Consider the following 23,479-nt stretch of genomic DNA (forward strand, 5'->3'; position numbering starts at 1 on the left):
TCGGTAAAGCCAAAGTAAAGACAATTTTAAAGATGGATAGCGTGTAAGCGCATGAATTGTGAAAATTGCAGTGAAAAATAAATAATAATAAATGAGAATTCATGTGTACAAAAAAAATGAAAACGTCTTTTGATTGCCCTTGAAAACCCATTAAAAACAATATTTATTTATTTTTTACAATTTCCTTAATGGTTTTTTATTTGTTTTGTTTTTTTAATAATTTTTTCTTTAGTTTTTTGTCTTCAGTTTTTATCGTCTTCGGCTCTAATGAAAATTACTAAATTCAATTATTTGCATGCCAATAAGAACTAAAATCTTGAAATAGCGTTTTACAATTTGTTTATTATTTATTTTAGATTCTTTTAGTTTATATTTCTCTAGGCTCTAATCTATATAACTGTTATAAAAAAAGAAGGAATAAAGTCAAGATTTCTAAACTTTTCGAGTTAACTGCAACTAGAGCAAAGGTATTTACCAAATAAACTAAACTTTTGTTTTCTTTTTCAATATTGGAAGTGTTTTTTATTAATTATTATAAACATAATATTTCATAAAATCTAGAACATAAAAAATATATAATAATTGCACGAAATGTCTGTTGTCTTTTTATATAGTTAGACCCCAACCTTACGAGTTATGTGAAAGCAAACGAATTTCGGATAGATGTGGGAATGCGGCGCAGGGAACTGATAAACAGACGGCAGTCGGTTGCAACTGACTGCGCAATACTCGCTCAAGCAATGAAAAACAAACAACTAATGTTTTTTGGAATTTGTACAAGAAATAAAAACTTTTGATTAGTTCAATTAATCAGGTCTGTAATCTAGCCAAAAAAGAGAAAGGAATATTCAGCTTTCCAATTCACACTTCCCACCGTGGCCCTAGCAACCTATGCCTAACAGCTTTAGCTGAGCCACAAAACAAATATACTCGCTTCCACTGCATGAATGGGTATAAAACATTGATTAGAATTGGATGCACCTGTTCTTTGTTTTGCTACTAATTGGATGGAATGTTCTTACTATATGTTCTTTGTGTTCTTCTTCCTCCTTTGCAAGTTTAATTTATATATAAATTTAATAATGACGTTTTGCTAATTGTGTATACAATCTCATGTCAAAAACTGCGCTCAGTTATACATATATATATATATACCTTGATATATATATATATATATAGTTTGTATATATCGTTTTGTATTTTAACTTCAGTTTTCTTTTGTTTTGCTGATTACGATTAATTTGTAGGCTGCAAATGCTAAGAAATTATGTTTGATGTTTATATAAATATATTTTTCGTTTAATTATTTATTGGTTTTGTTTTTGTATTTTGTTGTGTGTTGTTGTTTTTTGTTTGTTTCATTTTCGCCATATTTGTCATAATATAGTACATATACATAAATTGAATTTTGTATATTTATAAACTGCATTTGTTGTTTTAATTGTGTTTTGTTTTCTTCTTTTTTGTGGTATATAATTCTGTTTCGCTTGTTTTTTTTTGTTTTGTCATATATATATATATATAAATTGAAAACTTAATTGTAATTGTAAAAATGTTAAAACTAGTAATATAATTTATAATTAATATTAGCATAGTTTACGTTACGTTTATGTAATTTAAAGCAATAACAAGCCATTTTCATATAATTTTTGTTTTTTCTCTCTAATTTGTATGTTTGTTTTTTTGTTATTAAATTTGTTAAATAGTTTTGTTTTGTGTTGCAAAAGTATTCGGAATTACTAATTACTGCAAAATTGCTTCATTATCTTTGACGTAGTTATGTTTACTATATAAATTTAATACGAATTTATCGTCTTTCCAAGTATTTATTTGTTTTTCTGTTCGTTTGTTTTGTTTTGTTTTGTGTTTTCGCAAAGGTGGAATATTTTATTTTGTATATATTATATATACGCTTTATTTGATTCGTATTATAATAGTATTACTTTTACTTAGTTGACTGCACAAAATTTACAAAAATTACGTCTTTAACTCGCCAACGAGAGAACCGACACCCTTGGAGAGGCATTTAAATATGTATATATATACATATACATATATATTTATATATATATGTCTGTATCTCAAAAATTGCACATCCGACCGGTGGGCAGGTGTGGGCAGACACCTGGCACCGCATCTGTATTTGTGTGTTTTCGTCTTTTCTTATCCACGGATGCCATATTTAATGAACCCGATTGTTAGGTTTGTTTACTCGTTTAACATATATAAAAATATGATTATAATTATTTGCTAAAAACCTCTAAAACGTATGCCATGTTGAAGGCATTTAGAAATTGCAAAGAAGAACATCACCAGACAAGATTTATGCTGTTGCTGTTGCTGTTGTTGCTGCAGTTGTCAGCCGGATTATTACAAAAATGGTATTAGGCGCGCGATCTTGAGCACATTTTCCAGAAACGCGCTCCACAAATCATTTAAGCGCTTCGAGCGTGACATAAGAAAACGCCAGGTGAGCAGCACAGCAACCACCTTTATCAGCTGATGCAGATAGTACAATCTATAATGATTGAATACAATAAAGGTCAAATCAATTAAATTGCAACTCGAATGTGATGTGAACAATTTGCACATACCTGACCATACGCTTTCTGCTGGCGGGCAGCGATTCGGGACGCTGCTTAAATAAAAACTCCCTAAAGCCCAAAACATAGCGCTCCACATATTTATCCCAGTTTATGTTGCGCACATCAAATACAAATATCTCACGATCCTTGGGACTGAGCGTGTGCAGCAGGCCATTCACATTGTCGTCCTTAAAACGCCATTGACGCGTGGCAAAATATTCTAAGCATTCGACAGCTTTGGCAATTTTGTTTTGTACGTTGACAACACTGAAACGATTGCAATTGCATTAGTATTGAAGCGCGCTGCCAGTGTGTGAGTGCTCAGCTTACAATGGCTTCTTGCCCATAATGCGCGCCACAGCATCCAGTATGTGAGCTGGTAGAAAATGTTTTAATATACAGTTCAGCGTGTTCATTGGACGATTCATGCGCAGGTCACCAGTTGGATACCACAGACAGCCCTCTGAAAACAGAATATAGAGTTCCTGATCAGATGAGATCTCAGTTAGGAGAGAAAGAGACCTACCCAAGGGATGTTTGCGCACACTGGACATGGCATACGTGACAAACTCAGACCATATGATGGGATTACGTTGGCCGGTACAACAATTGTATATGAGTAAATTATTGGATTTACGCGTCGCTGTGCGCCAGGCAGCGGCAATCATTAAATTAATCACAATATCAACAGGTACCATATCGGCCACGTAGTTCTTTTCGCACATCATTGTACGGAAGAGGCCCTTGGCCAGCGCCGAGACTAGACCCGTTGGCCCATTAAAGTTATCCACCCAACCGGCAAAGGGCTCATTCAGGCTGGCAGTCACTGTAAATGCAGTACATTTCGTTAAAATATAGTTGCGAATCGCATGGTCTGCAAGATACATACCAATTGAGGGTCTCACAATGGCAACGGGCAGGTTTCCAGCCTCCTTAAGTAACATATGCTCCGCTAAGGCTTTTGTAAATGTATACGTATTGGGGCGCTTGCCAATGAGGCGCGGTGTCAGCTGTGAGAAGAAGATGATCAGATTAATTATTTAATTACATATTTTCATGTATATACACACCTGATCAAGTATATCCTCCGGAAGCCAGTTGATTAATGAGATGATATCATCGGGATTATAGGGTGGTGCATAGATAACCTCTGATACATCGGTTCTATCGCAATTGCAATAGGCAGTGGATACATGAATAAGTGCCTGAAAAAGTATTATATAAGTAATGGGTTGCCTATAAGTTGAGCTTAGATACACTCACGTCTAGGGACATCATGCGATGACAGAGTTCGACCAACCGCTTTGTGCCCAGCATGTTGATTGTGACTGAAAGCTTGAGCTTCTCATCGAATTTCACAGTGGCAGCCGAATGAAATACAACGGAAACATTGCGACAAAGTAGGCTCTACCAAAGAAATAGAGAATAGTTAGTATTGACTCTTTTCATCAGCGTCATCATCATCAACACCTACTTGATCGCTCTCTGAGATGCCCAGTTCCTCCGATGTTATATCGCCGGATATGGGTATGACTTTGCTTAATTCCTTCGGCTTCTCGCGACGCAATGATTCGAATAGCTAATAGTTGAGCGAAAATCTTAGTTAATTAGAAGTTGATCTTGAATTTGATTATTATAAATTTAATTTTACCGGTGCATTTAGGAGTTCCGTAAGGCGCGCCGAAACCTCTTGGCCGCGCTTCGGTCGTATCAGCAGATATATATTTCTTATATCCGGACATGAACGTAACAGTTTCTCAACAAGCACCTGGAAATGGAAAGAAATAAGCGAGATGAACAAGAGTGAAATATGTATTGAGAGGCTGATTGGCATAGGTATTGACAGACTGACAAACTGATTAGCTCAGCAGTTGATCAACTCATCGATTTAACTTTTGATTGATGCTGATTGACTAACTGTTCGATCAAAGAACAGTCAAGTGAAAAAGCTACAATACAAGTTATAAGTTACCATTTATGATACATGAGATCATAAAAATTAAGTGCAAAGTGAAAAGCATTAGCAGCTAAAGCTGATGCAATAAAATTAGCATTTCCTAATCAAAACAACCTGACGTTTGCTGGTGTCTATTTTGTAAGAATAAACTACGTCTCAAAACACAATGTGGGGCACTTTTTTGAAGCACTTTCTGTTGATTAACCAATTTGAGTACAGTCACTTCTGGGCAAACAGAACATATTCATTAGGCCGTAAACTATAATTACGGTCAGTCAAGCGGAGCTCGCGCCCTTCAGGCCGTTGTGTCAAGAGTTGAAGGGGCCGCTAAGTGAGCAGTCAAAGTACACTGAATGAATGGATAAACACCAAATCGAATGTTATCAATGGCCATTCACGAAGGACGTTGACTGGATGTGCACGCAGCCAGACACGCCCCAAATAACAAAGTGAAAATTGTATTTCAAATAACAAAAGAAGACAGCAATAAAGACAACAGGGCGGCGCAGCTTGGGGGCGTACTCTATTGTGACGTACAGGTAGCAGGTTATGGCATTTAAATTACAGTGCCTGGCAACTAGATTACAAAATCGATGCGAAACAGCATTGAGCGCTTACAATACAAACAACGTTTGCCACACTGTACAATTGAGTGGCAGTCTGAGCGGCACCGGCGCCAACGATTACATGTCATAATGACGCAGGCAGGAGGCATGCAACCAGCACACACGCACACATATGCAAAACAATGGCTGAAAATTGGCACAACAGCTACAGGATATGTTAGGAGTCAGAGTGATGTGTGTGTGTGAGTGTGTGTATGAGGAACAATTAGAGCTTATGTGACATGTGTGCGAGTGTGTGTGCATAGACATGCCAGTACGATGAGTCAACACCAGACTTTCCGGCAGAGATGCGACACTCGACATCTGAAGCAGCCCACTCACACACCCCGTTTGTTGTTTGTCTGAGATGTTGATTTGCATGTAACTAAGTATTTTGAGAGTGCAATAGAATAACCTCAATTCGTTGCCAGGCGTGGCCAGAGTTCAACACTCCGCACGATGCAAATAACGCAATTGCATGCGCCGCACGTGGCGTATGCGTGATGAATGGTGCGTGCAGCCCGCTAAAGTATGCAATAAAAATTGCTAAGGCCTAGCTACAGGCGAGTTTGAGTCGACGTTCAAACTCTAGTTAATATTTAACCAGTCCTCGCAAAAAATATAGTCCAATCACTGTGTAACATGAACATCGATTTTTCGATTACAATATACAATCGTAAAATCAGACACGACCTAATAGGGCAGTCCCGATTTCAAGGACTGAGTGTGAAGTTATTCGATTGTTTATTTTATTTTAAGAAAGCTAAACGTCAGCAGAACAATTATTCGATAACCGATTAACGTTGTTCTTTAACCAATTAGGGATTTTTCGATAATGTATTAACAGTTATTCGACAGCAGGCTTAAATAATTGTTACCCCCTGGACAGTTACAAGTGACCAATTATTCGATTGCTTAGCAAAAAGCAAACATTCGATTACTTTAAGAAACGATATCTCGAATAGATCATTCACAATTTTCATAGAGGCTTAACGATTCGATAATCGACTAACGATCATACGATACTAGCTTAACGATTATTCGATAAGCAATTAACAACAATTATCGATAACCGATTACTCGATAATAAACGGAAATAACTCCTACTACTATGTCTCTCCCTGTACTCCCACCCTATTATCAATGCTAAATACAAAATATAATCAATTAATAGATAAACTCACCTTGCCCATAAAGCCAGTGCCGCCCGTAATGAAAACGCTTCGTCCAGCGTAGAACTGTCCGATGGGCACGTAACTGGTATCATCGACTCTGTAGCGCTCGTATGGTGACTGCAGGCCCCCATTGCTGGGCAGCGCTGTGGCCGGCGCAGCGCCAAGCAGAGCCGCATTGAGGCCAGCTGCCGCACCCGCACCACCACCGCCGACAATACCACTGCCATTGCCCGCACCACTTCCGCTGCCGGCGCTGGCATAGCTGACAGCTGCGTGCGCCGCAGCAGTGAGTCCATTGCTGCGCTGATGCGAGTGAGTGCCGTTCAGCAATGAGAACGTAGCATCGCTGTTGTTGTTGCTGCTGCTGCTGTTGCTACTGTTGCTGCTGCTGCTGCTGTTATTACTGCTGCTGCTGCTGCTGTTGCTGCTGTTGCTGTTGCTGTTGCTATTGCTGTTGCTGCTGCTATGCGGTTGCTGTGCGGGCTGTGGCGACTGTTTGAGGCTGTTGCTGTTGCTGTTGCTACTGCTGATGCAGTTTTCCGTTTCTGTTTTGTTGGCGACGGCGAGTGACATGTTTGTTGCTGCTGCTGCTGCTGCTGCTGGGGTTGCCGTAACGTGTTGCAGTTGTTCTTGTTATCTTTTATATTTCAGTTATTTAAATATATATATATATACCTATATATATATATATGTTTTACCCTTAAAGTATCCCTCGCACTTAGCTTAGTTAGGAAGCAGTTGAATCATTTGCAATGTGCGCTCCTCAAATTCTCCTTCAGCTAAAATTAATGTTTTATTGTTCAAGTTACGCTTCGGTTTTTCTCTTCTTTTGGAAGTGTTTTCTGGGGAAGTTGATTTAGTTCTTGTATTTTAGTTGGAACACACCGCTGCTAATTGTGCTTTAGCTTTAATTATTGTATTGTTTAATTGCCATTAGGTTTCACAGAATTTTACTGAAGTTGTTGCTGCTAGCGCCGTGAAACACTTCCATTTTCGCAAATATACATATATAATATATGCGCTATCGGCGTTCAGCTGGAAAACTAGAAAATTTCTAAAAGTTGAAGCTAAACAGAGTCAGAATCTAGAGTCCTGTCTCTCTTGTTGCCTGTATGTGTGGAAGAGATGACAAAAGCTGCAGAGCTGGTAAATTGTGCTGAAATGAGAGAGAGAGGAAAAAGGATTAAAATAATTACGAATTTCATTGAACATTGAGACAATCTGAGAAAATAGGGAAAAGTGAATTTGAGTGCTCCATAAAGTAGCGAAACTGTTTGCCATTTATTTTTAGCCGAAGCTGGAAATAGAAAGTGAGTTCAACATTCAATCGAGAACCCACATCACAAGCTGCTCGCCCGTGCCTGTCTATCTATCAAAGTGTCACACGAGGCGAGAGCCTGGGCCTAAATATAGACGTCTTTGACAGATCATGTGGCAAGTGCGTGAGGAAGCCCCAAAACGGATGCCATACAACAACTAAGCAAAGCAGACATCAATTTTGGCCAAATGACGTAGATGGTGGTGCGATTTTTATCCTTGGATGGCAGCCAGCAACAAACAAATTTCATGACGTCTGCAAGACACGAACTACACTCAACTGATGTATATACATTTATATATATATGATGTAATACATATGTACAGGCAGTTGGTATCCTTTTTGCCACTAGCTGCAACCGCAATTTAATTTAACGCACAATAGCACAAAATATGCAAAGCTCTTTAAAGACTTTAAGCCGCTTAGGTGGCCAATTGAGGAACTAACCAAACAGAAAAGCGGCTAAAACCACACGCTGCTGTCGATATCGATGGCAGACTACGAATGCGCACTCCGTTGCCTGTGAGCGGGCATTCTATATCGACGGAATCGCATCGAGTCGATTCGAGCACTCATTCAGCTTAACTGCTATACAAATACGCTACATCAAATAAAAAACCCCAACTAGTCACACACTGATGCGAGACACAAACACGCCAAAGCTCGACGCTGGACAACGCTGGCAAGCGGAGCTTGCAAAAGCTCACTAATACTAATGCAGCCAGCTAAGTGTGACATGAAAGCTCTGATGTGCATCATTTTGGAATTAAATGAGAACCTATAGGCCCCGCCAAAGGAGAAAAGTAACAGCTACAAATCAAGCACACGTCATCTGCCTAATAAGTTAGAGTTGTAAAATATTGAATGAATCTGTCAACAAAATGACGACAAGAAATGCAAATGTTGCTAAGTGATTGTTGTTTTGTTAAGCTCAAACAAAAATTACCATTTCGCTAGAACTGCGTGTGTTTGTTCTCTCTGTGTGAGTGTGTGCGCCTGGGCTAGACTGCGAAACGATTCCGTAACCCTTCTGGTCAGGAAACACACCCAGCTCTGAGGGCAGAGGCATTTATATCGATCAGAGTTCAAGTTGTCACACACATGTCAACAGCATCACATGTAAAACAGCATCTCCGCCGTGCAAACTTTGCACCTAATAGCCAAACGGGGAAATTATTGCCATCGTTAATGCGTTAGCTAATTACCGAAGGCAACAACAATGAAATTCAAATTAAACGCTGTTCAAATGTTGAATGTGGACAGGAACTGGGTACACGTCACATTGCGACGCATGGGTTTTTTCTTATCTGTCTTCATAGGTATGTATATATATGGAACATCTCTTCGAAATGCGGACATATTTGTCTGAAATGCGTCTCAAATTCAAGTCCAACGCGGAGGGCCAGCCCATGGCTTTCACTTTTAAATATCTAAATTCCGCAATATGTTGTTGTATTTTATTTCATTTTTTTTCAACGTATTTAAATTTGGTCATTTTTTTTTTGGTTAGCCAAACTTTCGTTTTCATTTGAGGTACAGCAAAAAAATCTATTTCCAGAGAGTTTAGAGAGCTAGAGCGAAAGAGAGGGAGAAATAGACAGAGAGAGGGAGACTTGAATTTTTTCTGTTGTTGATTTTTTAGTTTTTTTCTCTTTGGTCATTTGTATTTTATATTTCTTTCACTGACGCAGCGTTTATTTTTATTGTTGTTGTCGAGTTAAGAAATGTGTTAAATTGGCACAGCTCTTTCATGATATTATCGAATCATATCCGCTGTTTCGAGTGCCCATCAACTACCACTACAGAGACAGCTCGCTAGCTGCCGCATAATTAAAGTTTAAACACCGCTGACTGATACGGAGTGGCTCTCATCACGTAACTGTAAATTTATCAATGGACCTTCCCAGGGAATCCAGTTTTACCATTTTCGGTCAGCCCCAAAGCGCAACTTCTTCTTCCGCCTCATATTCTAAAGTGAAATTTCTTGAAAATCAACTTTTTCATCGCATGATTTGGCGCTCGCCCTCTCGCTCTAGCACGCTCTCGCTCTCGCTCTTACGCTCTTTCGCTCTGCGACTCTCTTGAGAGCGACTTTAAAATTCGCGCGCTTAAGCAAAGGCAGAGCCAACATGAACCGCCGCACCACTGCATCGCCTCAAAATCGAACCACACCTCTGCGCGTGTTAACCAAACATGAAGACCAATCTGTAGCTGCAGTATTTCGTATAACTGTGTATGTACGTGTCTCCGTGTGTGTGTTTGTGTGTGTGTGCGTTAAACGGTAAACATTCAACCTGCCTTGACAAGGTAGTTACACTGTTATGCCTGTGTATTGTTTGACCCATTTCCTATAATCGTGCCGCATATCATCATCGTCAGCGTCATCGACTTCGACAACGGCGACAGCAGCAACAGAAACAACAACAACAACAGCAACAATAACAACTGGCCCTGGTCTTTCATAAAACCCAAGCTCTCGTCTTTGTCTGTCCATTACTTGGCTACATTTTAGGCCAATACCCTTGGCAAAAATCAGACAATAGCCGCTTAATCAACAGCTCTGTAACCCACAGATACTCTTTCTCTATTAATTAGTAATCTATATAAATAGATTAATATTTAAATATAAACAAGATATATATCATTAAGGCTCTACAATTCAAACTATTTTGTTTTTCTTCTAATAATCTATTTACAAACATTCCTTGAACTAATTAAATTCCATAGTTATATTAAATATATTTGCATTAACTGCCTTATGTTAAAGGTTGAAGTATAAATATAGATATTCAGCAAGCGACAACTAAAGAACATTTATCGCCAGCGATAAGACATCTATAGATTACTGTTTCACCTGACAATTGTGGACGTATGAATGAATATGCATTAAGATTATTAAATATTTGCATGTCGAAAACTGGTTTACTTCGCAGCTATTAGAAAGTGCAGTTAAAGTCAATAAATAAACTAATAAATGCACCTTTACTTAATTAGTCTCAGCTGGCTAAGCAGACCCTTAGCCAGCCGCTGAGTCTAGGGGTAAAAGTTCAACGCAAAACTTAATAGTTTTGGATGAATTGCGGAATTTGAACAAAAAACTTCATTAATTACATATGGTAAAAAAATAGTAAGTTTAATTAATAAATTTATGAGCGACTTCAGTAATAATAAAATTAAGTAAAATATTTTGATTGGCTTTTTCTTTCGTCTATTTTCAAATTTAAGTTTTCTTTCTATGCTGCCTTGCAGAGCATCAACTATTCGTTGGCTGAACTCAGACCGCATTTGAAGCCACTTTGCAGCTAGTTCTTGCCTGATTTTCTGGTTCTCTATTTCCAAGGGGCCTTGTTGCTTTCGGATTACATGGGATTTTCTTATTGTTGCTGTTTGGGTGAAATGCGGAAGAATTGCCTGACATATATCTTATGGACTTTGGCCATGGACTCTTTGGTCAGTTCTACTGGCGGTTCAAAAGGTGTCAACTCTTGAGACGCTGTTTGCTTTGGCAATTTTGAAGATTGTTTCAATCGGATGACGACGATGGAGATGATGATGACAACTACAAACGAAAGTTCAAATAGACATATTTTCACTTTTCGACAATGGGGCACATTATGTAAATGTAAGTCCCGAGCGGATGCTGGGCACAATATGGCATCATAATGGGTCTGTGCCCTCTATTCTATTGAACCTTTCGAGTCTGACGAGTGTCTCTCGTTGCTGTTGCTGTTGTGCGAGTGTGTTGGTTTGTTGTTTGTTATGTGTGTGTGGTGTGTGGTGTGTGCCGTGTACCCCCACCCGTTCTCGGGCTGCTTTTACAGTTATCGTAAGTTATCTATGCTTTGTGTGTAATTGAATAAATCTGTGACATCTGTGACTCTGTGCTCCGAGCTGAGCTGAGCTGAGCTAAGCTGAGCTAATCTGTGGCCACAGTCCTCTGCATCTGGCAGTGCCCATAATTTGCGCTTTTGATTAACAAACAAAGCGCTTCGCAGTTTACAGCATAAAAGTTAAATTTAAGTGTGTATAATGGGGCCCCCGGCTGAGTGAAAACGCTGTCGCTGTACACAGGCACAGGCCCCCTATCTCTGCCCGCTTCTTTCCAGCTTCTCAGTCCCCCAGTCCAGGCAAATTTTCAGTCCAGCCCAATTGAAAGTCAGCTGACGGCCTCTCAAAGTTAGATATTAAGTAATTTTACAATTAGAATTTATATTTATATTTATTTTTAGCCCCAAACATGAGCTAAGACTATATAATACGCGAACCTCCAAAGCTAAGAACAATGTCTACAGCACCAATTAAATCGTACCCGACTAATTAACCAAAAAAAAATTATATATATATATATATATATATATATATATATATATATGTATCACGCCCCCATCGCAAGTGATTTATGAAATTGCGTTGCAATTTTGTTAAATTGAAATTTATGAATTGTAAAACAGCACGTGAGATTGATTAGAGCATAGAAAAGAAGATGTACTAGCAGATAAGAGGCTGAGCAACCCGAGGAATTATAATGCCAGACGATTTTCGGATAAGAGTTGAGGCTCATGAACTTGCATAGAAAGTGCTTCAAGTAATTAACCTCCCTTGATAATCAAAATAGACAGGAAACTCTTATGAAAGCTAGAGGGGCATACGTAAAGTTGTCTAGTACCCAGTCTAGATTTAAGAGTTCTTTGAGATTAGGCTCTAGAGAAAAGAGGAATACAAAATATTGACTAAAGAATAATGAGAAGTTTTATGAAACAGAAAAGCTTTATGAAAAAAGTATAATAGTAGAAGACGAAAGAACTTGGCAAATAACTAAATAATATTCAGTATTTACCCAAGATGCGCTATAAAAAGCGAAATTTAAAGCTCGTTGAAAAGATAAAGAATAACAATAAATGTCAAACCGGAAGATAAAGATCGAAAATCGAAAATATTAGTAGACTCTTGGCTTAACGACTTTTCATGTGTTGATCGCAGTCGAACGATAATGGAACGCTTTATAACCGTAGATCCCATATAACTGCCTGAGCCAACGTATCCAACTACGTCACAAGTAATAAACTGGGCCATCAAATATGCCAATTGAGGTCGTGCCAATGCACACTGCACACAGTGCCCACTGTTAAAGGCCTGGCAAACCATTTTAGAATTCTGGCAGAGTGTAAAGGCTTAGAATTCGACTCGAATCGATTCGGTATTCAGACATGCGAAAGTGCTTTGGTAAGCGAATGAAATTTCGCTGAAGCTGATACAAAAATCATGGCACGTAATCAATAGAAATATTTAATGAAATTGAGTGGCATATATATGATACATATACATGCATGTCTATCTGTATATATGTATTTACTTATATATATATAAGTATTTCTTCGTCTGAGATTGTGGAAAGGTTTGGAAAAGCCCGCGGAATTTTGACTGCATTTGCGCATGCGCTGTAGTCGTATTTAAGTGGGTCAAAGCGTGTGGTCAGACAATGTCCGATATTATTTATATATTATATACATATATATATATTTATAAACTTGTATATTCATATATGTATATTCAAATTATTGTGGCTGTAATGGCATTTACAAAGAGCTACGCATAAAGCGCAGACGTCAGCGAAACAAGGGTAAATAGCGCCGAAAAAAACCGTTTTCGCAACACCTGAAAACGGAATTGCAATGTGTTCGAGCTATAGCTGAAAAAGATGTATCTGTATCTGTAACGCTGTTGTGTATCTCAAAGTCTGTGTATCTGTTACGGTCTGTAGCTGACCGTGATCCATGTTTATTTATTATGCTGCGTCTTCATATTCGTAGCAACTGTGTGAGTATGTGTGTGAGTGTGTGCAAATTTTATTTGTAAATATGCAATGATTAATATTACAAATATCAAAAACAAAAATGAGCGAAAGAGACGAGGTTTCGAAAACGCTGTTGTTGTAGCAACTTTCTCGCTGTCGTCTTTAGTTTTAGACTAAATATTACGTCAACGTTGCATAAGCGAACATAAACACCTACCCTGCCCCGCCCCCTCTCAAATATTTGCCGCCGTTTGCATATTTTTAGCCACGCAGGCGGCCTTACACTTACTTGTTAAAAAGAAAAAGAGTTAAGAGTTAACTAAAAGTTAACAAACTGAAGCGAGCAGAAGTTGAAACTTAGTTTTCGACTGTTGCTCTTGCTGCTGCTGTTGCTGTTGCTGCCACTGCTGCTCTTGCTGCTGCTGCTGCTGCTGCTGCTGGTGTTGGTTCCAAATTTCGATTCAGATCTGGGTCAATGACATTTGCGAACACTTTCGTTTTGGGCTAATTGCTGCAAAGTGTTTCGGATTTGAATTCGATTTCGATAGCAGGGCGGGTCAATCATGGAGCTTTGAATGAAGGCGTGCTAATTTATTTCTCCTTTTATTGGTTATCGATTTTGTTGTTGTTTTTTTAATTTTTTTTTAAAGCTGTGACACACAAAAAACTGGCAACTGAAATTCTGCTCAAGAAATTTCTCCAAATATTTTCACTTTTGCGCGGAGTCGCTGACGAAGACGCTGACAGAGACGGAGACAGCGCATGCGTGTGTTTGTCTTCGAGTCGCTGCGCGCATGCGCAAAGAAATCGAACGGCCGTGAGAGAAGTGAGAGAGTGAAAGAGTATGACAGAGAATGCACGAGAGCCACGCACACACGCACACACACACAGAGAGTAAGAGAGAAGGGGGGAGAGAGTGAGCGCGCGGCGCGTTCTATATGCTCGCTTATCGTTTATCGCTGCTAACTCGATTATTTTCGATGTCCCGTTGTGTCGGATCGATCTAGCAAGACGCGTGCGCTACGTACGCCGGCTGGAACTGAACTAAACTTGGATGCCAAAGAAGTGAAAGACTTTATGCAGCGTCAGTCAACGTCGACAGCGGCAGCGACAGCGACAGCGGCTGTGGCAGAGGCAGCAACTGAACCAGAGGCAGAGGCAGAAGCAGCGACACGAAAGGCAGCCACAAAGCGCACAAAAGAAAGCCAGGGCACAAGGCGGGAGGGGCGTACAGCGGTGCTCAGCTGGCTCGTGAAGAGCGACACGTAAACGACGTCGACGACGCCGACGGCGGCGCTGGTGGCATGCAACAAGCTTTAATTGAAAAAGCCGCAAAGAACTGTGAAAAACGAGTCGTGGAAACGTTGATGCCAGCAAGTGTGTGTGGAAAAACCTGCCTGCGCATGCAAAGAAATTTAATCTGAGAGACAGACCCAGTCCAAGTCCAAGACCAACGCCAAGACCAAGTCCAAGAGCCGAGTCCCAATAGCACTGACATTGACCAAAGAGGTCAAAGTACACACACACACACAACCACACATAAGCTTAGTAAGCGCAGAGTGCTGTGCGTAACGGTGTTGGCCCACAAAATGTGTTCGCTGTCTAATTAAAAATCGTGGCACACGTGGGAGAAGTTGGATTTGGTGTGGAGCAGAGCATTCCCATTGCCGCCGTCATTGTGCTGCTTGTCCAGCCGCATAGCAGTTCAATGAACTAATGTTGGCATCGGCGCCCCAAGCAGTGGCCATATGATCGATAAGTGCAGCGTCTGAAGCTGATATTGCAAAAGATGAGCAAGCGATATAGAAAGCGATAGAAAAACAGCGATAACACTGCAAGTTAACAGATAAGAGATGAATGCCTTCGATAATAATAGTGATGACACTTTGATGAAGGCTTAGAAATGAGCTAGCTTCGATTATATAGAAGTTCTTTCGGATTTGATACAGGCATAGCAATGCTTGAGCTTCGCTAACAGAGAAAGCTGTAGTAATATTTGAAATAGTAATCATAGAGATTTCTGAACTTAATGCCTAACAGGTAGCTGAGCTCGCTTGGAATCAGATAAGCGTATAAGCTTCCATATAATAAGATAAAGAATATTAAAATTCGTTAAGCCACAATTATACGCAAAGATTTATTAAATGGCATGTGAAACTGTCTATAAGAATCGATGATAAGCCAAATTAACAGCAGTTCGGATTAAGTAAGCCTAAATAACTTACACAATTAAATGGGAAGCAATTATCGCGCTGTTACAATAATATTTACTTTTATATCTGGCTATTTACTTAAAAAGCGGGCTATTTGCAGTGCCCTTTACCCACATGCACCTCAGTTATTATATTTTTTGTAATTCGGTCATCGCTGACCTCATTAAAAGGTAAATAATATTAAATATTAAGGCAATGATAGCCTACTACAGATATATTTAGCAGAAGCTGTTGTTTTTTTTGTTTTGCTGCTCTCGAAAGCAATTGACGGCCTACAACTGCATAGCTGATTTGTCAACAACAGTCGGGCTCGAGACTGTTGGGCGGATGCAGTATGCGCTGACAGAGGATTCTTGAACGTTGAGCTCTCCATTGATTTGGCAAACAATAACAAATACTGTTAAAAAAAAAAGAGAAACTTAAAGCCCAGTGCAAGGCACACCTCAAAAACATGAATTACACGCAACTCAAGGCGCTGTTGAGCACGTATTCAAGGACACTGAAATTGGGCTGATGAACCGTGCCGGCTGTGGGCTGGGCAGTTGCCTGGACGGGCTGACGGAAAGGCGGACACGTGCTAAAACCGGACTGCGAATCTTTGCTTTAATATTAGAGTTGATAATTGAATGGGCACACAGGTTGGCTGAAAAAAACGGAAATTGCCGGCAAGCGTTTAGTTTGCTTAGCCAATTGGCTGGCCCAAGACGCAGCGCTGGGTGTGTTACGACCAAAGACAAACTAGCAGCTGATTTCGCTCAGTGCTCCAAATCTTGCGCAGTTGCCAGGCGGCCGAAAAGCATTGCCTAATTTTAGGCATAAATTTCAATCAAACCGGAAATAGGCCGAGGCACTAAATTGTTGTTTTGCCAAGTTCGCTCTCCGCGCTCCCACTACATCGTGACAGCACTGTAACAACCCTATCTATATATATATATATACATGCTGTCAATTGAATGTGTATTGTCAGTCGTATATAAAATGCGGCACTTGCTCCCACATGCTGTGACCCTTTTAACCCAGAAGCACCCAAGCGTCAAGCGTTGCCGCACAAGCCATATTTCAACAGCCACACACGCACGAACACACGCACACACACACAAACACACACACACACCTACACCTATACAGAGTGTGGTCAAGCCGTTTAAATCATTATGCTGACGCCTCAGAGCTCGAATAACATCAACGGAAATTTCAATTTCTGCTCAACATCAGTTTCAGTTAGTTGCTGGGGCGGAAATTACAATTTTGCTTATTTCTTTTTTTGTGTGGCATATATAAAACTATAATATATATACACTAATGCCTCAAGCGCCTGTGAGCGTGTGTAGGTGTATATGAAACCCGCCTTGTTGCTTGTTCTTTTTTTAATTACACAAAGTTACGGCATTAAATGGCGCCCTGTTGACAGACAACGAGCGTTGTGTCCTCGTCCTCGACTGGCAAAATGGCAAACACTCATAGCCCACACACACTCATATACATATGGATATATATACAGACACACATACTTTGCGGCACAGGCAGGTGGACAACAAAACGAGAAAAATGACATAATGCACTTGAAATGTTATCGCCTCGCTGCTGCCGCTGTCGTTGCTGCTGCTGCTGCTGCTGCTGCTGCTGATGAAACCGATTGCAATTTAATGTTCAACAACAACAATGACAACAGCAGCTAACTCCAATACTAAGAACAAATAACAACACTAACACCAAGCAACACACACAAATCAATAAGAGCAATCGCAGCTCTCATTGCGTTCAAATTTGTGTAGCATACTTTTTGGGATGTCATGCGGTCGGCGAGCTGAGTTGCTGGGGTCGACGTGATAGGGCAGGTTGGATCGGGTGGCTGGAAGACGCTACTCTACACACACGTACTCACACACATCTTTATGCAATAGGCTATGAGTCGCTGTCGCTGCTGCTGCCGCTACCGTTGCTGCTGCTCTCAAGGCTTGGCAAGCATTTTTCACGCATTTTCGCACACATTTTCACACGTAACACTTCCTAAATAACTCGCAAATATTTTTGTATATTTTCTCGGGCTTTTCTTAACTTTAAGTTCCCAATAAATTCTTAATTATGGCACTGCAGCACTTATATATTATTCCATATATATTTTAGTAGTAGTTTTTTTTTGCACCACGTCGGCCGCCTTGAAAATCAATTGGGAAAATGCCTGTTTTTTCTTTTTGTATTGCTCCTTTGCTTTGTAAGATTTTTCACGCGCCTGCTCTCACCAACACTAGCACATGCCAATACACATACACAGACAGACACACACAACACACACACCCCCACGCAGAGTCGCTCTCGCGCAGCTGTGCCCATTTACTACTAATTTTCTACTGCCTTTTTTGACTGCTCCCAATTTGCCTTTCGCTGCCGGCTTTTGTGCGCGCCGCAAGGGTGGCTACCCAAAAAAAAAAACAGTAAATTGTCAGTGTTATATAATATATTGACTCATGTGATATCTATTGATTGATTCACTATCTCATAGACATATCTAATCGCAGCAGATAAGCTAATTGAAGCATTAAGTGTTATTTTTTGGTTTTTGAATATATGTAAACCAAAAAGTTCCATTCAGCGCGCTTCTTTCAAATAGTTACAAATAATTGGATTTTTCAGGTTTTATTTTTGTGTCACATACTTTTTGCCGTTGCCCATAAAATGCGGTGCACGGCAACACTGTGCTGGCTGAAGAAGCTGCTGCTGCTGCTGCTACTATTGTTGCTCTTCTTATTCATAATTTGCGCTCATTCTCTTTGACGCTCTCTCTCTCGCTCTCTGACTTTCGCTCCCTGGCTGCTGTTTGCGGAAGCAAGCAACGGAAATGACAGATTTTGCGCTAAATTTTTTACGACCGCCGCCGTTTCCAATAGCGATGAGATAATAAACCCAGCGACATACATTCCGATTGCTTCAGTAAGAAAACTCATGCGCTACCCCCCAAAACTCATTCACACTCGCTCTTTTCGCGTGTCTCTATGAGAGACAGTCTGTGTGTGTGTGCGTGTGAGTGTATGGGGCGTGCTGCAAAGGTGTCTCGAGGCTCTAAAAATAAATGCCTGCTGTAAGCTTTAGCTGGCAACATATTTGACAACAAACTGGGCACTTCTTCATAATTAAACACTATAAATACCATATACGATTTCAGTGGGGGAAGAGCGGTGAGGTTGTGGGCGGGGGTAGAGTGGCAAGGGGCAAGGGGCTAGGGACGTTGTACATACCGGCACAAAAGTGAGGTTGGAATCGTCAGTGCTGGATGCTGCCTGCTGCCTGCTGCCTGGCGCTGAACTGAGCTGAGCTGAGCTGAACTGAATGGAACAAAACGTTTGATGAATCGACTGGTTGTTGGTGTTGGTGGTGTCGAAGGAGCATTCACTTGTTTCTTACAGCCTCTATTTTCTGTTGTTGTTGTTGTTGTTGTTACTCAAAAACAAGAGCAAGAGAGAGAGAGACAGAGAAACAGAGTGACAGAGATAGAGAGGGAGAGACACACACAGATTTCACACGCGACACACGTTTGAGAATTTTAAAAAATAACAGCGCCCTGCCCAGTTCTGCGGGGGATCGTGGGAATGTTGTAGAAGACGCGTGTTTCTTGTTGTTGTTGTTATAGCTCGTTGCTTTAGTTTTATTTGTTTTTTTTTTTTGTTTTTCTTTTTTGGCGCTTGAGCAGCACAGCTCGAAATGCGACTAGAGCGACTGGCGACAGGCAACTGGGCGACTGGGCAACTGCTGCTGGGCCGCAAAACCGGGCCGCCAGCAGCGAAAAAATTTCACCAAGCAAATTCACGGGGGCTGGCGGCTGCGCGCACACACACACACACGTACACACGCGGAGACAAAATTGTACACCAACACCAACACACGCGTACGCTCACTGAGTGAGGGCAACTCCCACCCTCTTTTTGCGCCCCGGTGGTGAGTTTTTGTACAACAACACACGGAATACACCCTTCCACACAATTGTTGTTGTTGTTTTCGCTTTTTTCTCTTGGTTTTCTTTTTTCTTTTGGCTCGTTGACTCGTGGCTTGCGCAGTTTGCGCAGTGCCCGTCGTTTCCGTTTTGCGTTCCCTTTGCCTGATTTTTCCACCACCGTCGGTGGGGGTTTTCCTATTGAATGAAATATACTTTTCGTGCTGTTGTTATTGTTATTGTTATTGTTCTTGTTCTTGTTCGTGCTGTTGTTGCTGTTGCTGTTGCTGTTGCTCTTGTTGCCGTTGTTGCTGTCAGCGCATGCGTTTTCAGCGGCACGAGAAAAGAGAACATACAAATTATACGAGACGCGGCCAAAAGAAATTTTGTTTGCCTACGACTTTTTGTTTGATATAGTACTCATATCTCAACGTTACAAAAACTTTTGGCGCATGCTGAGTTTCAAATTTGTCAACGTTGCCAGGGTTGCCATCTGGCGCCCCAAGTCCAGCCAATGGCGTTGCCACATCTTGTCTTTACATACCAAAATTCAAAGTTCAAAATTCAAATTCAAATTCAAATTCAATTGTTTTCTGTGCCGCATTGAGATATCTTGAATCTGTCATCAATTTCAATTAATCTACTCTGTGTTGACTTACAGAGCGAGACCTTCGACTGTTCGAAAACTATTTGGACAATCCCGAAGGTCGCATTCCATGCAATGATATGTGCATTGTCATCGCTCTGACTTTTAAGCCTCACCACGTTTATGGTCCACTACGCATAATAATCAATTTCCATTTAGTTAAAACAAAGACAACTGGCAAAAATATGATTTGGTCTAGTCGCTTCGTATATACACTGTACAATTATGTGAATTGTTAATTTGAAAATGTTTAAAAATATAAGCATTAGAAATTTACCTTAAGTTTATATATAAAAAATATAAAATATTATTATATAAAATATTATTATATTATATTATATATAAAATTAATTTTTTGTATTGAAAATTCCGATAATGGTTGCATTAATAAATTTAGAATAAAAAATCTATTTTCGAAGATTGAAAATTTGGAATATTTTTTATATACTGTGTAAAATTAAATATATACTCTTAAAATTTGAAGTTTTGGATTATTAAAATTAAAAATTTACTTTAAATTTTAATATATAATATATATTTATATATACTTATGATATTAAGTTTTTAAAGTCGAGTCAACCTTTAAAATAATAATTATTAGGAATAAAAATCAATTTTCAAAATTGTAAAAATATCTTAAATTTTTTAATTTTTGAAAAGTAAATATTATAACAAACTTATTTATGAAAGCTTTAAAACTTTATATCATCTATATCTATATTTATATCTATATCTATAATCTAAATTAAATAAATATTAATTGTAGGATAAATAATTATTTAACATACATGTACTTCATATTCTAAAAGAGTTTGATTAATATATTTGAATATATATATATAATTTTTGAAGTGTTTCAATAGTTTATATAATTATAAAATATATTATCTCAATACAAAAAGGATTTTTAAAATGAAGACTAAATAATCTAATGTTAAATATATATGTTTTTGATATAAAAAGATGATTGCAAAACGCTTTTTTATATATAAAATTCACTTAGTTTAGCATCATTAATTCAACAATTAGCTTCTTGAACTTATAACTAAGCGACTTTAAATTAATTAAGTAAATAAAAAACGAATTTCATTACTCATGCACCTTCTGTGACGTCGTCTGCCATAATGACGCGAGCCCTCTGATCTGCGTATGTGTGTATGGGTGTGTGTGTCTGCGTGTGTGATGGTGTGTTGCATTTCCAAGTGCAAGAGCTCGACTTCAAGAGGTGACGCGGAAAAACTCGCTGCTGGCTGGCCTCAGTCACAAGTTAGCAAAAGTGACTAGGTGGAAATTCGATTAAGTCATGATAGAGGCTCTGCGGTTGGGCATTAAATTAAAATGCATTTTCGAAATGGCCACTCAAACCTATTTACAATGTATATGTTAGTTATATGGCTAATGGGCGGCTTGTTATGACCCATTTAAACAGTTACATGCCGCCGAAGAGAATGTGAGAGAGATGAGGATGTAGATGCGAGTGAACGAGAAATTAACTGACTTTAAATTGATTTCTATCTGAATAAGGTTAAGTTGTATTTGGTTAAACGCTTGTCACACATGCGCCTTCCTTTGCAATTCTCACACTCTAGGCATGTCTGTGAGTGTCTGATTGGAAAGGGATACTAATCAGAAATCAAAGAAAAGCAGGATGTAGATGCGTGTGAGTGGGAAACTATCTGAAATGAGAAATGAAAGATGTTGGCTTCAAGTTTTCGTTGCACACAGACGACGCTCTCAGTGTTTACCAAGCTAATATTTACTATATGGCTGCAATTGGCCGGCAAGCATTAGACGTAAGACACAACTGACTAGGAAGTGGAAGAGAATAAATATTTTCTGGTTTTGTTTCTATACTGTATACCCTGCTAGGCGATTCTAATTATATGAGCTGCAGTAAAGTTCCTTAGCTTGCGCTCGCAACAAATTATGGTAATTATCATTGAGCCTAATTTATCATTAGCATATATTAAAAATAAAACCAATCACGTTTACAGCGTGAGTAACAAAGTGCGTCAGAAATCCTACAAAACAATCATCACTCCCATCAATTACCTTTGCAAATGCTAATCAAATAATGAGCACAGGCGATAAAAATTAAATATAGTGTTGCTAACTACAATGGAAACTTTTCTCTGAGTGGGTCAAAAGTCTTTATTTAATAACAATTCTAGGAAATATGTTGTATTTTTAGCCTGCTTGGGATATGTTTATATTCATCATATATTGTACACATTACTTTTACGATTTATCGTAGGTTTTCTTATATCATACTTTATCGTAGGTTTTCTTATATCATACTTTATCGTAGGTTTTTTTATATCATGTATTATACATAATTAGGTTCAAGCTATGTTGCCGACAAACACTTTTAATCCCCACTCACATACAGAGTGTACACCAACCTACACACTTGCGAGCCACCCACTTTCTATCTTTTGCGTGTCACACAAATTACTGTAAAATTGTATTTTAGACATTTCTTTGGTCGCGTATACGGCAAAGATCATAATACATTCAACCTTTGTGTGGGACCCTAACTCGAATCTAGTCACCATGTGGGCTTCGTTTTTCAGGTCATTTGCAATTGAGCCCAGCTGAAAGACAAACCGCCAACCTGGCTTTGCTCTAAAAATAGATTTGTCAACACTATAAAATATATAATAATGTGTCAAGAAATCTACGGGGTATTTACTTGCAACCATTGCATATCCGGAAATGCCATTCATATTTTTCAAATAAAACTTAAAGCTCAAACACATCTGGGTGAAACCCAAAGCAAGCAACCTTTACAAATAGCATATTTCGTATTTTCAAAATTGTTCGTGAAATTTTATTTAACACAAATTTTATATAATAATATTATAAATTATTTTATATATTATTATTATATATTATACTATAAAATTCGTTACAATTTTTAAACTTAGCTTACACATTTATATGAATGTTAATTAATGCTAAAAATTGAGCTTACAATAAAATCTTACATCAGGCGGTAGATTTCCTAACGTTTGTTTTGAGTATATTTTTGAGTCATCTGATTGCTCCATTTCTCGTATTCTCTAGAAATAAATATATATGTGTATGTATGTCTATCTCTATAAATCATTGACACCAATTAAATAAACAAGAATTGCGCTTAAAAGTGAAAATGCAGGCGTTTGCAGAATGTGGTTTAATAACAATATCGTATATAATAAATTTGACCTCGCATTTGCTCCAATTTTGACAGCAGTTAACGGTTTCTGTTTTCAGCTA

At 39.0% G+C, this 23,479-nt stretch overlaps 1 protein-coding gene across 1 annotated transcript; it reads right to left on the reverse strand.

Moving 5' to 3' along the window:
* Window positions 1-1,907: 1,907 nt before the first annotated feature.
* Window positions 1,908-19,125, reverse strand: LOC111592648 (putative fatty acyl-CoA reductase CG5065). The gene is made up of 12 exons (XM_023304998.2): window positions 18,884-19,125; window positions 6,792-7,478; window positions 6,332-6,680; window positions 4,237-4,353; window positions 4,060-4,164; window positions 3,849-3,992; window positions 3,656-3,790; window positions 3,475-3,595; window positions 3,112-3,411; window positions 2,916-3,048; window positions 2,595-2,852; window positions 1,908-2,518 (listed from the first exon to the last, which is right to left on the reverse strand). Exons 2-12 carry the CDS (start codon window positions 6,893-6,895, stop codon window positions 2,371-2,373), a joined length of 1,914 nt encoding a protein of 637 aa, XP_023160766.1. The 5' UTR covers window positions 6,896-7,478; window positions 18,884-19,125; the 3' UTR covers window positions 1,908-2,370.
* Between the last annotated feature and the right edge of the window lie 4,354 nt (window positions 19,126-23,479).

Source organism: Drosophila hydei, unplaced genomic scaffold (assembly GCF_003285905.1).
Source record: "Drosophila hydei strain 15085-1641.00,03,60 unplaced genomic scaffold, DhydRS2 tig00000060-arrow-pilon, whole genome shotgun sequence".
Taxonomy (NCBI): Eukaryota; Metazoa; Arthropoda; class Insecta; order Diptera; family Drosophilidae; genus Drosophila; species Drosophila hydei.

Bases quoted from the DNA above. Each gene is read 5' to 3' on its own strand.
- LOC111592648 (XM_023304998.2), bottom strand. From the start codon at position 6,895: ATGTCACTCGCCGTCGCCAACAAAACAGAAACGGAAAACTGCATCAGC. The intron at 3,993-4,059 runs GTAGGTGTTGAT...TTTCTTTGGTAG, and splicing joins GCATCTCAGAGAGCGATCAA to AGCCTACTTTGTCGCAATGT. The intron at 3,596-3,655 runs GTGTGTATATAC...TTCTTCTCACAG, and splicing joins CGGAGGATATACTTGATCAG to CTGACACCGCGCCTCATTGG.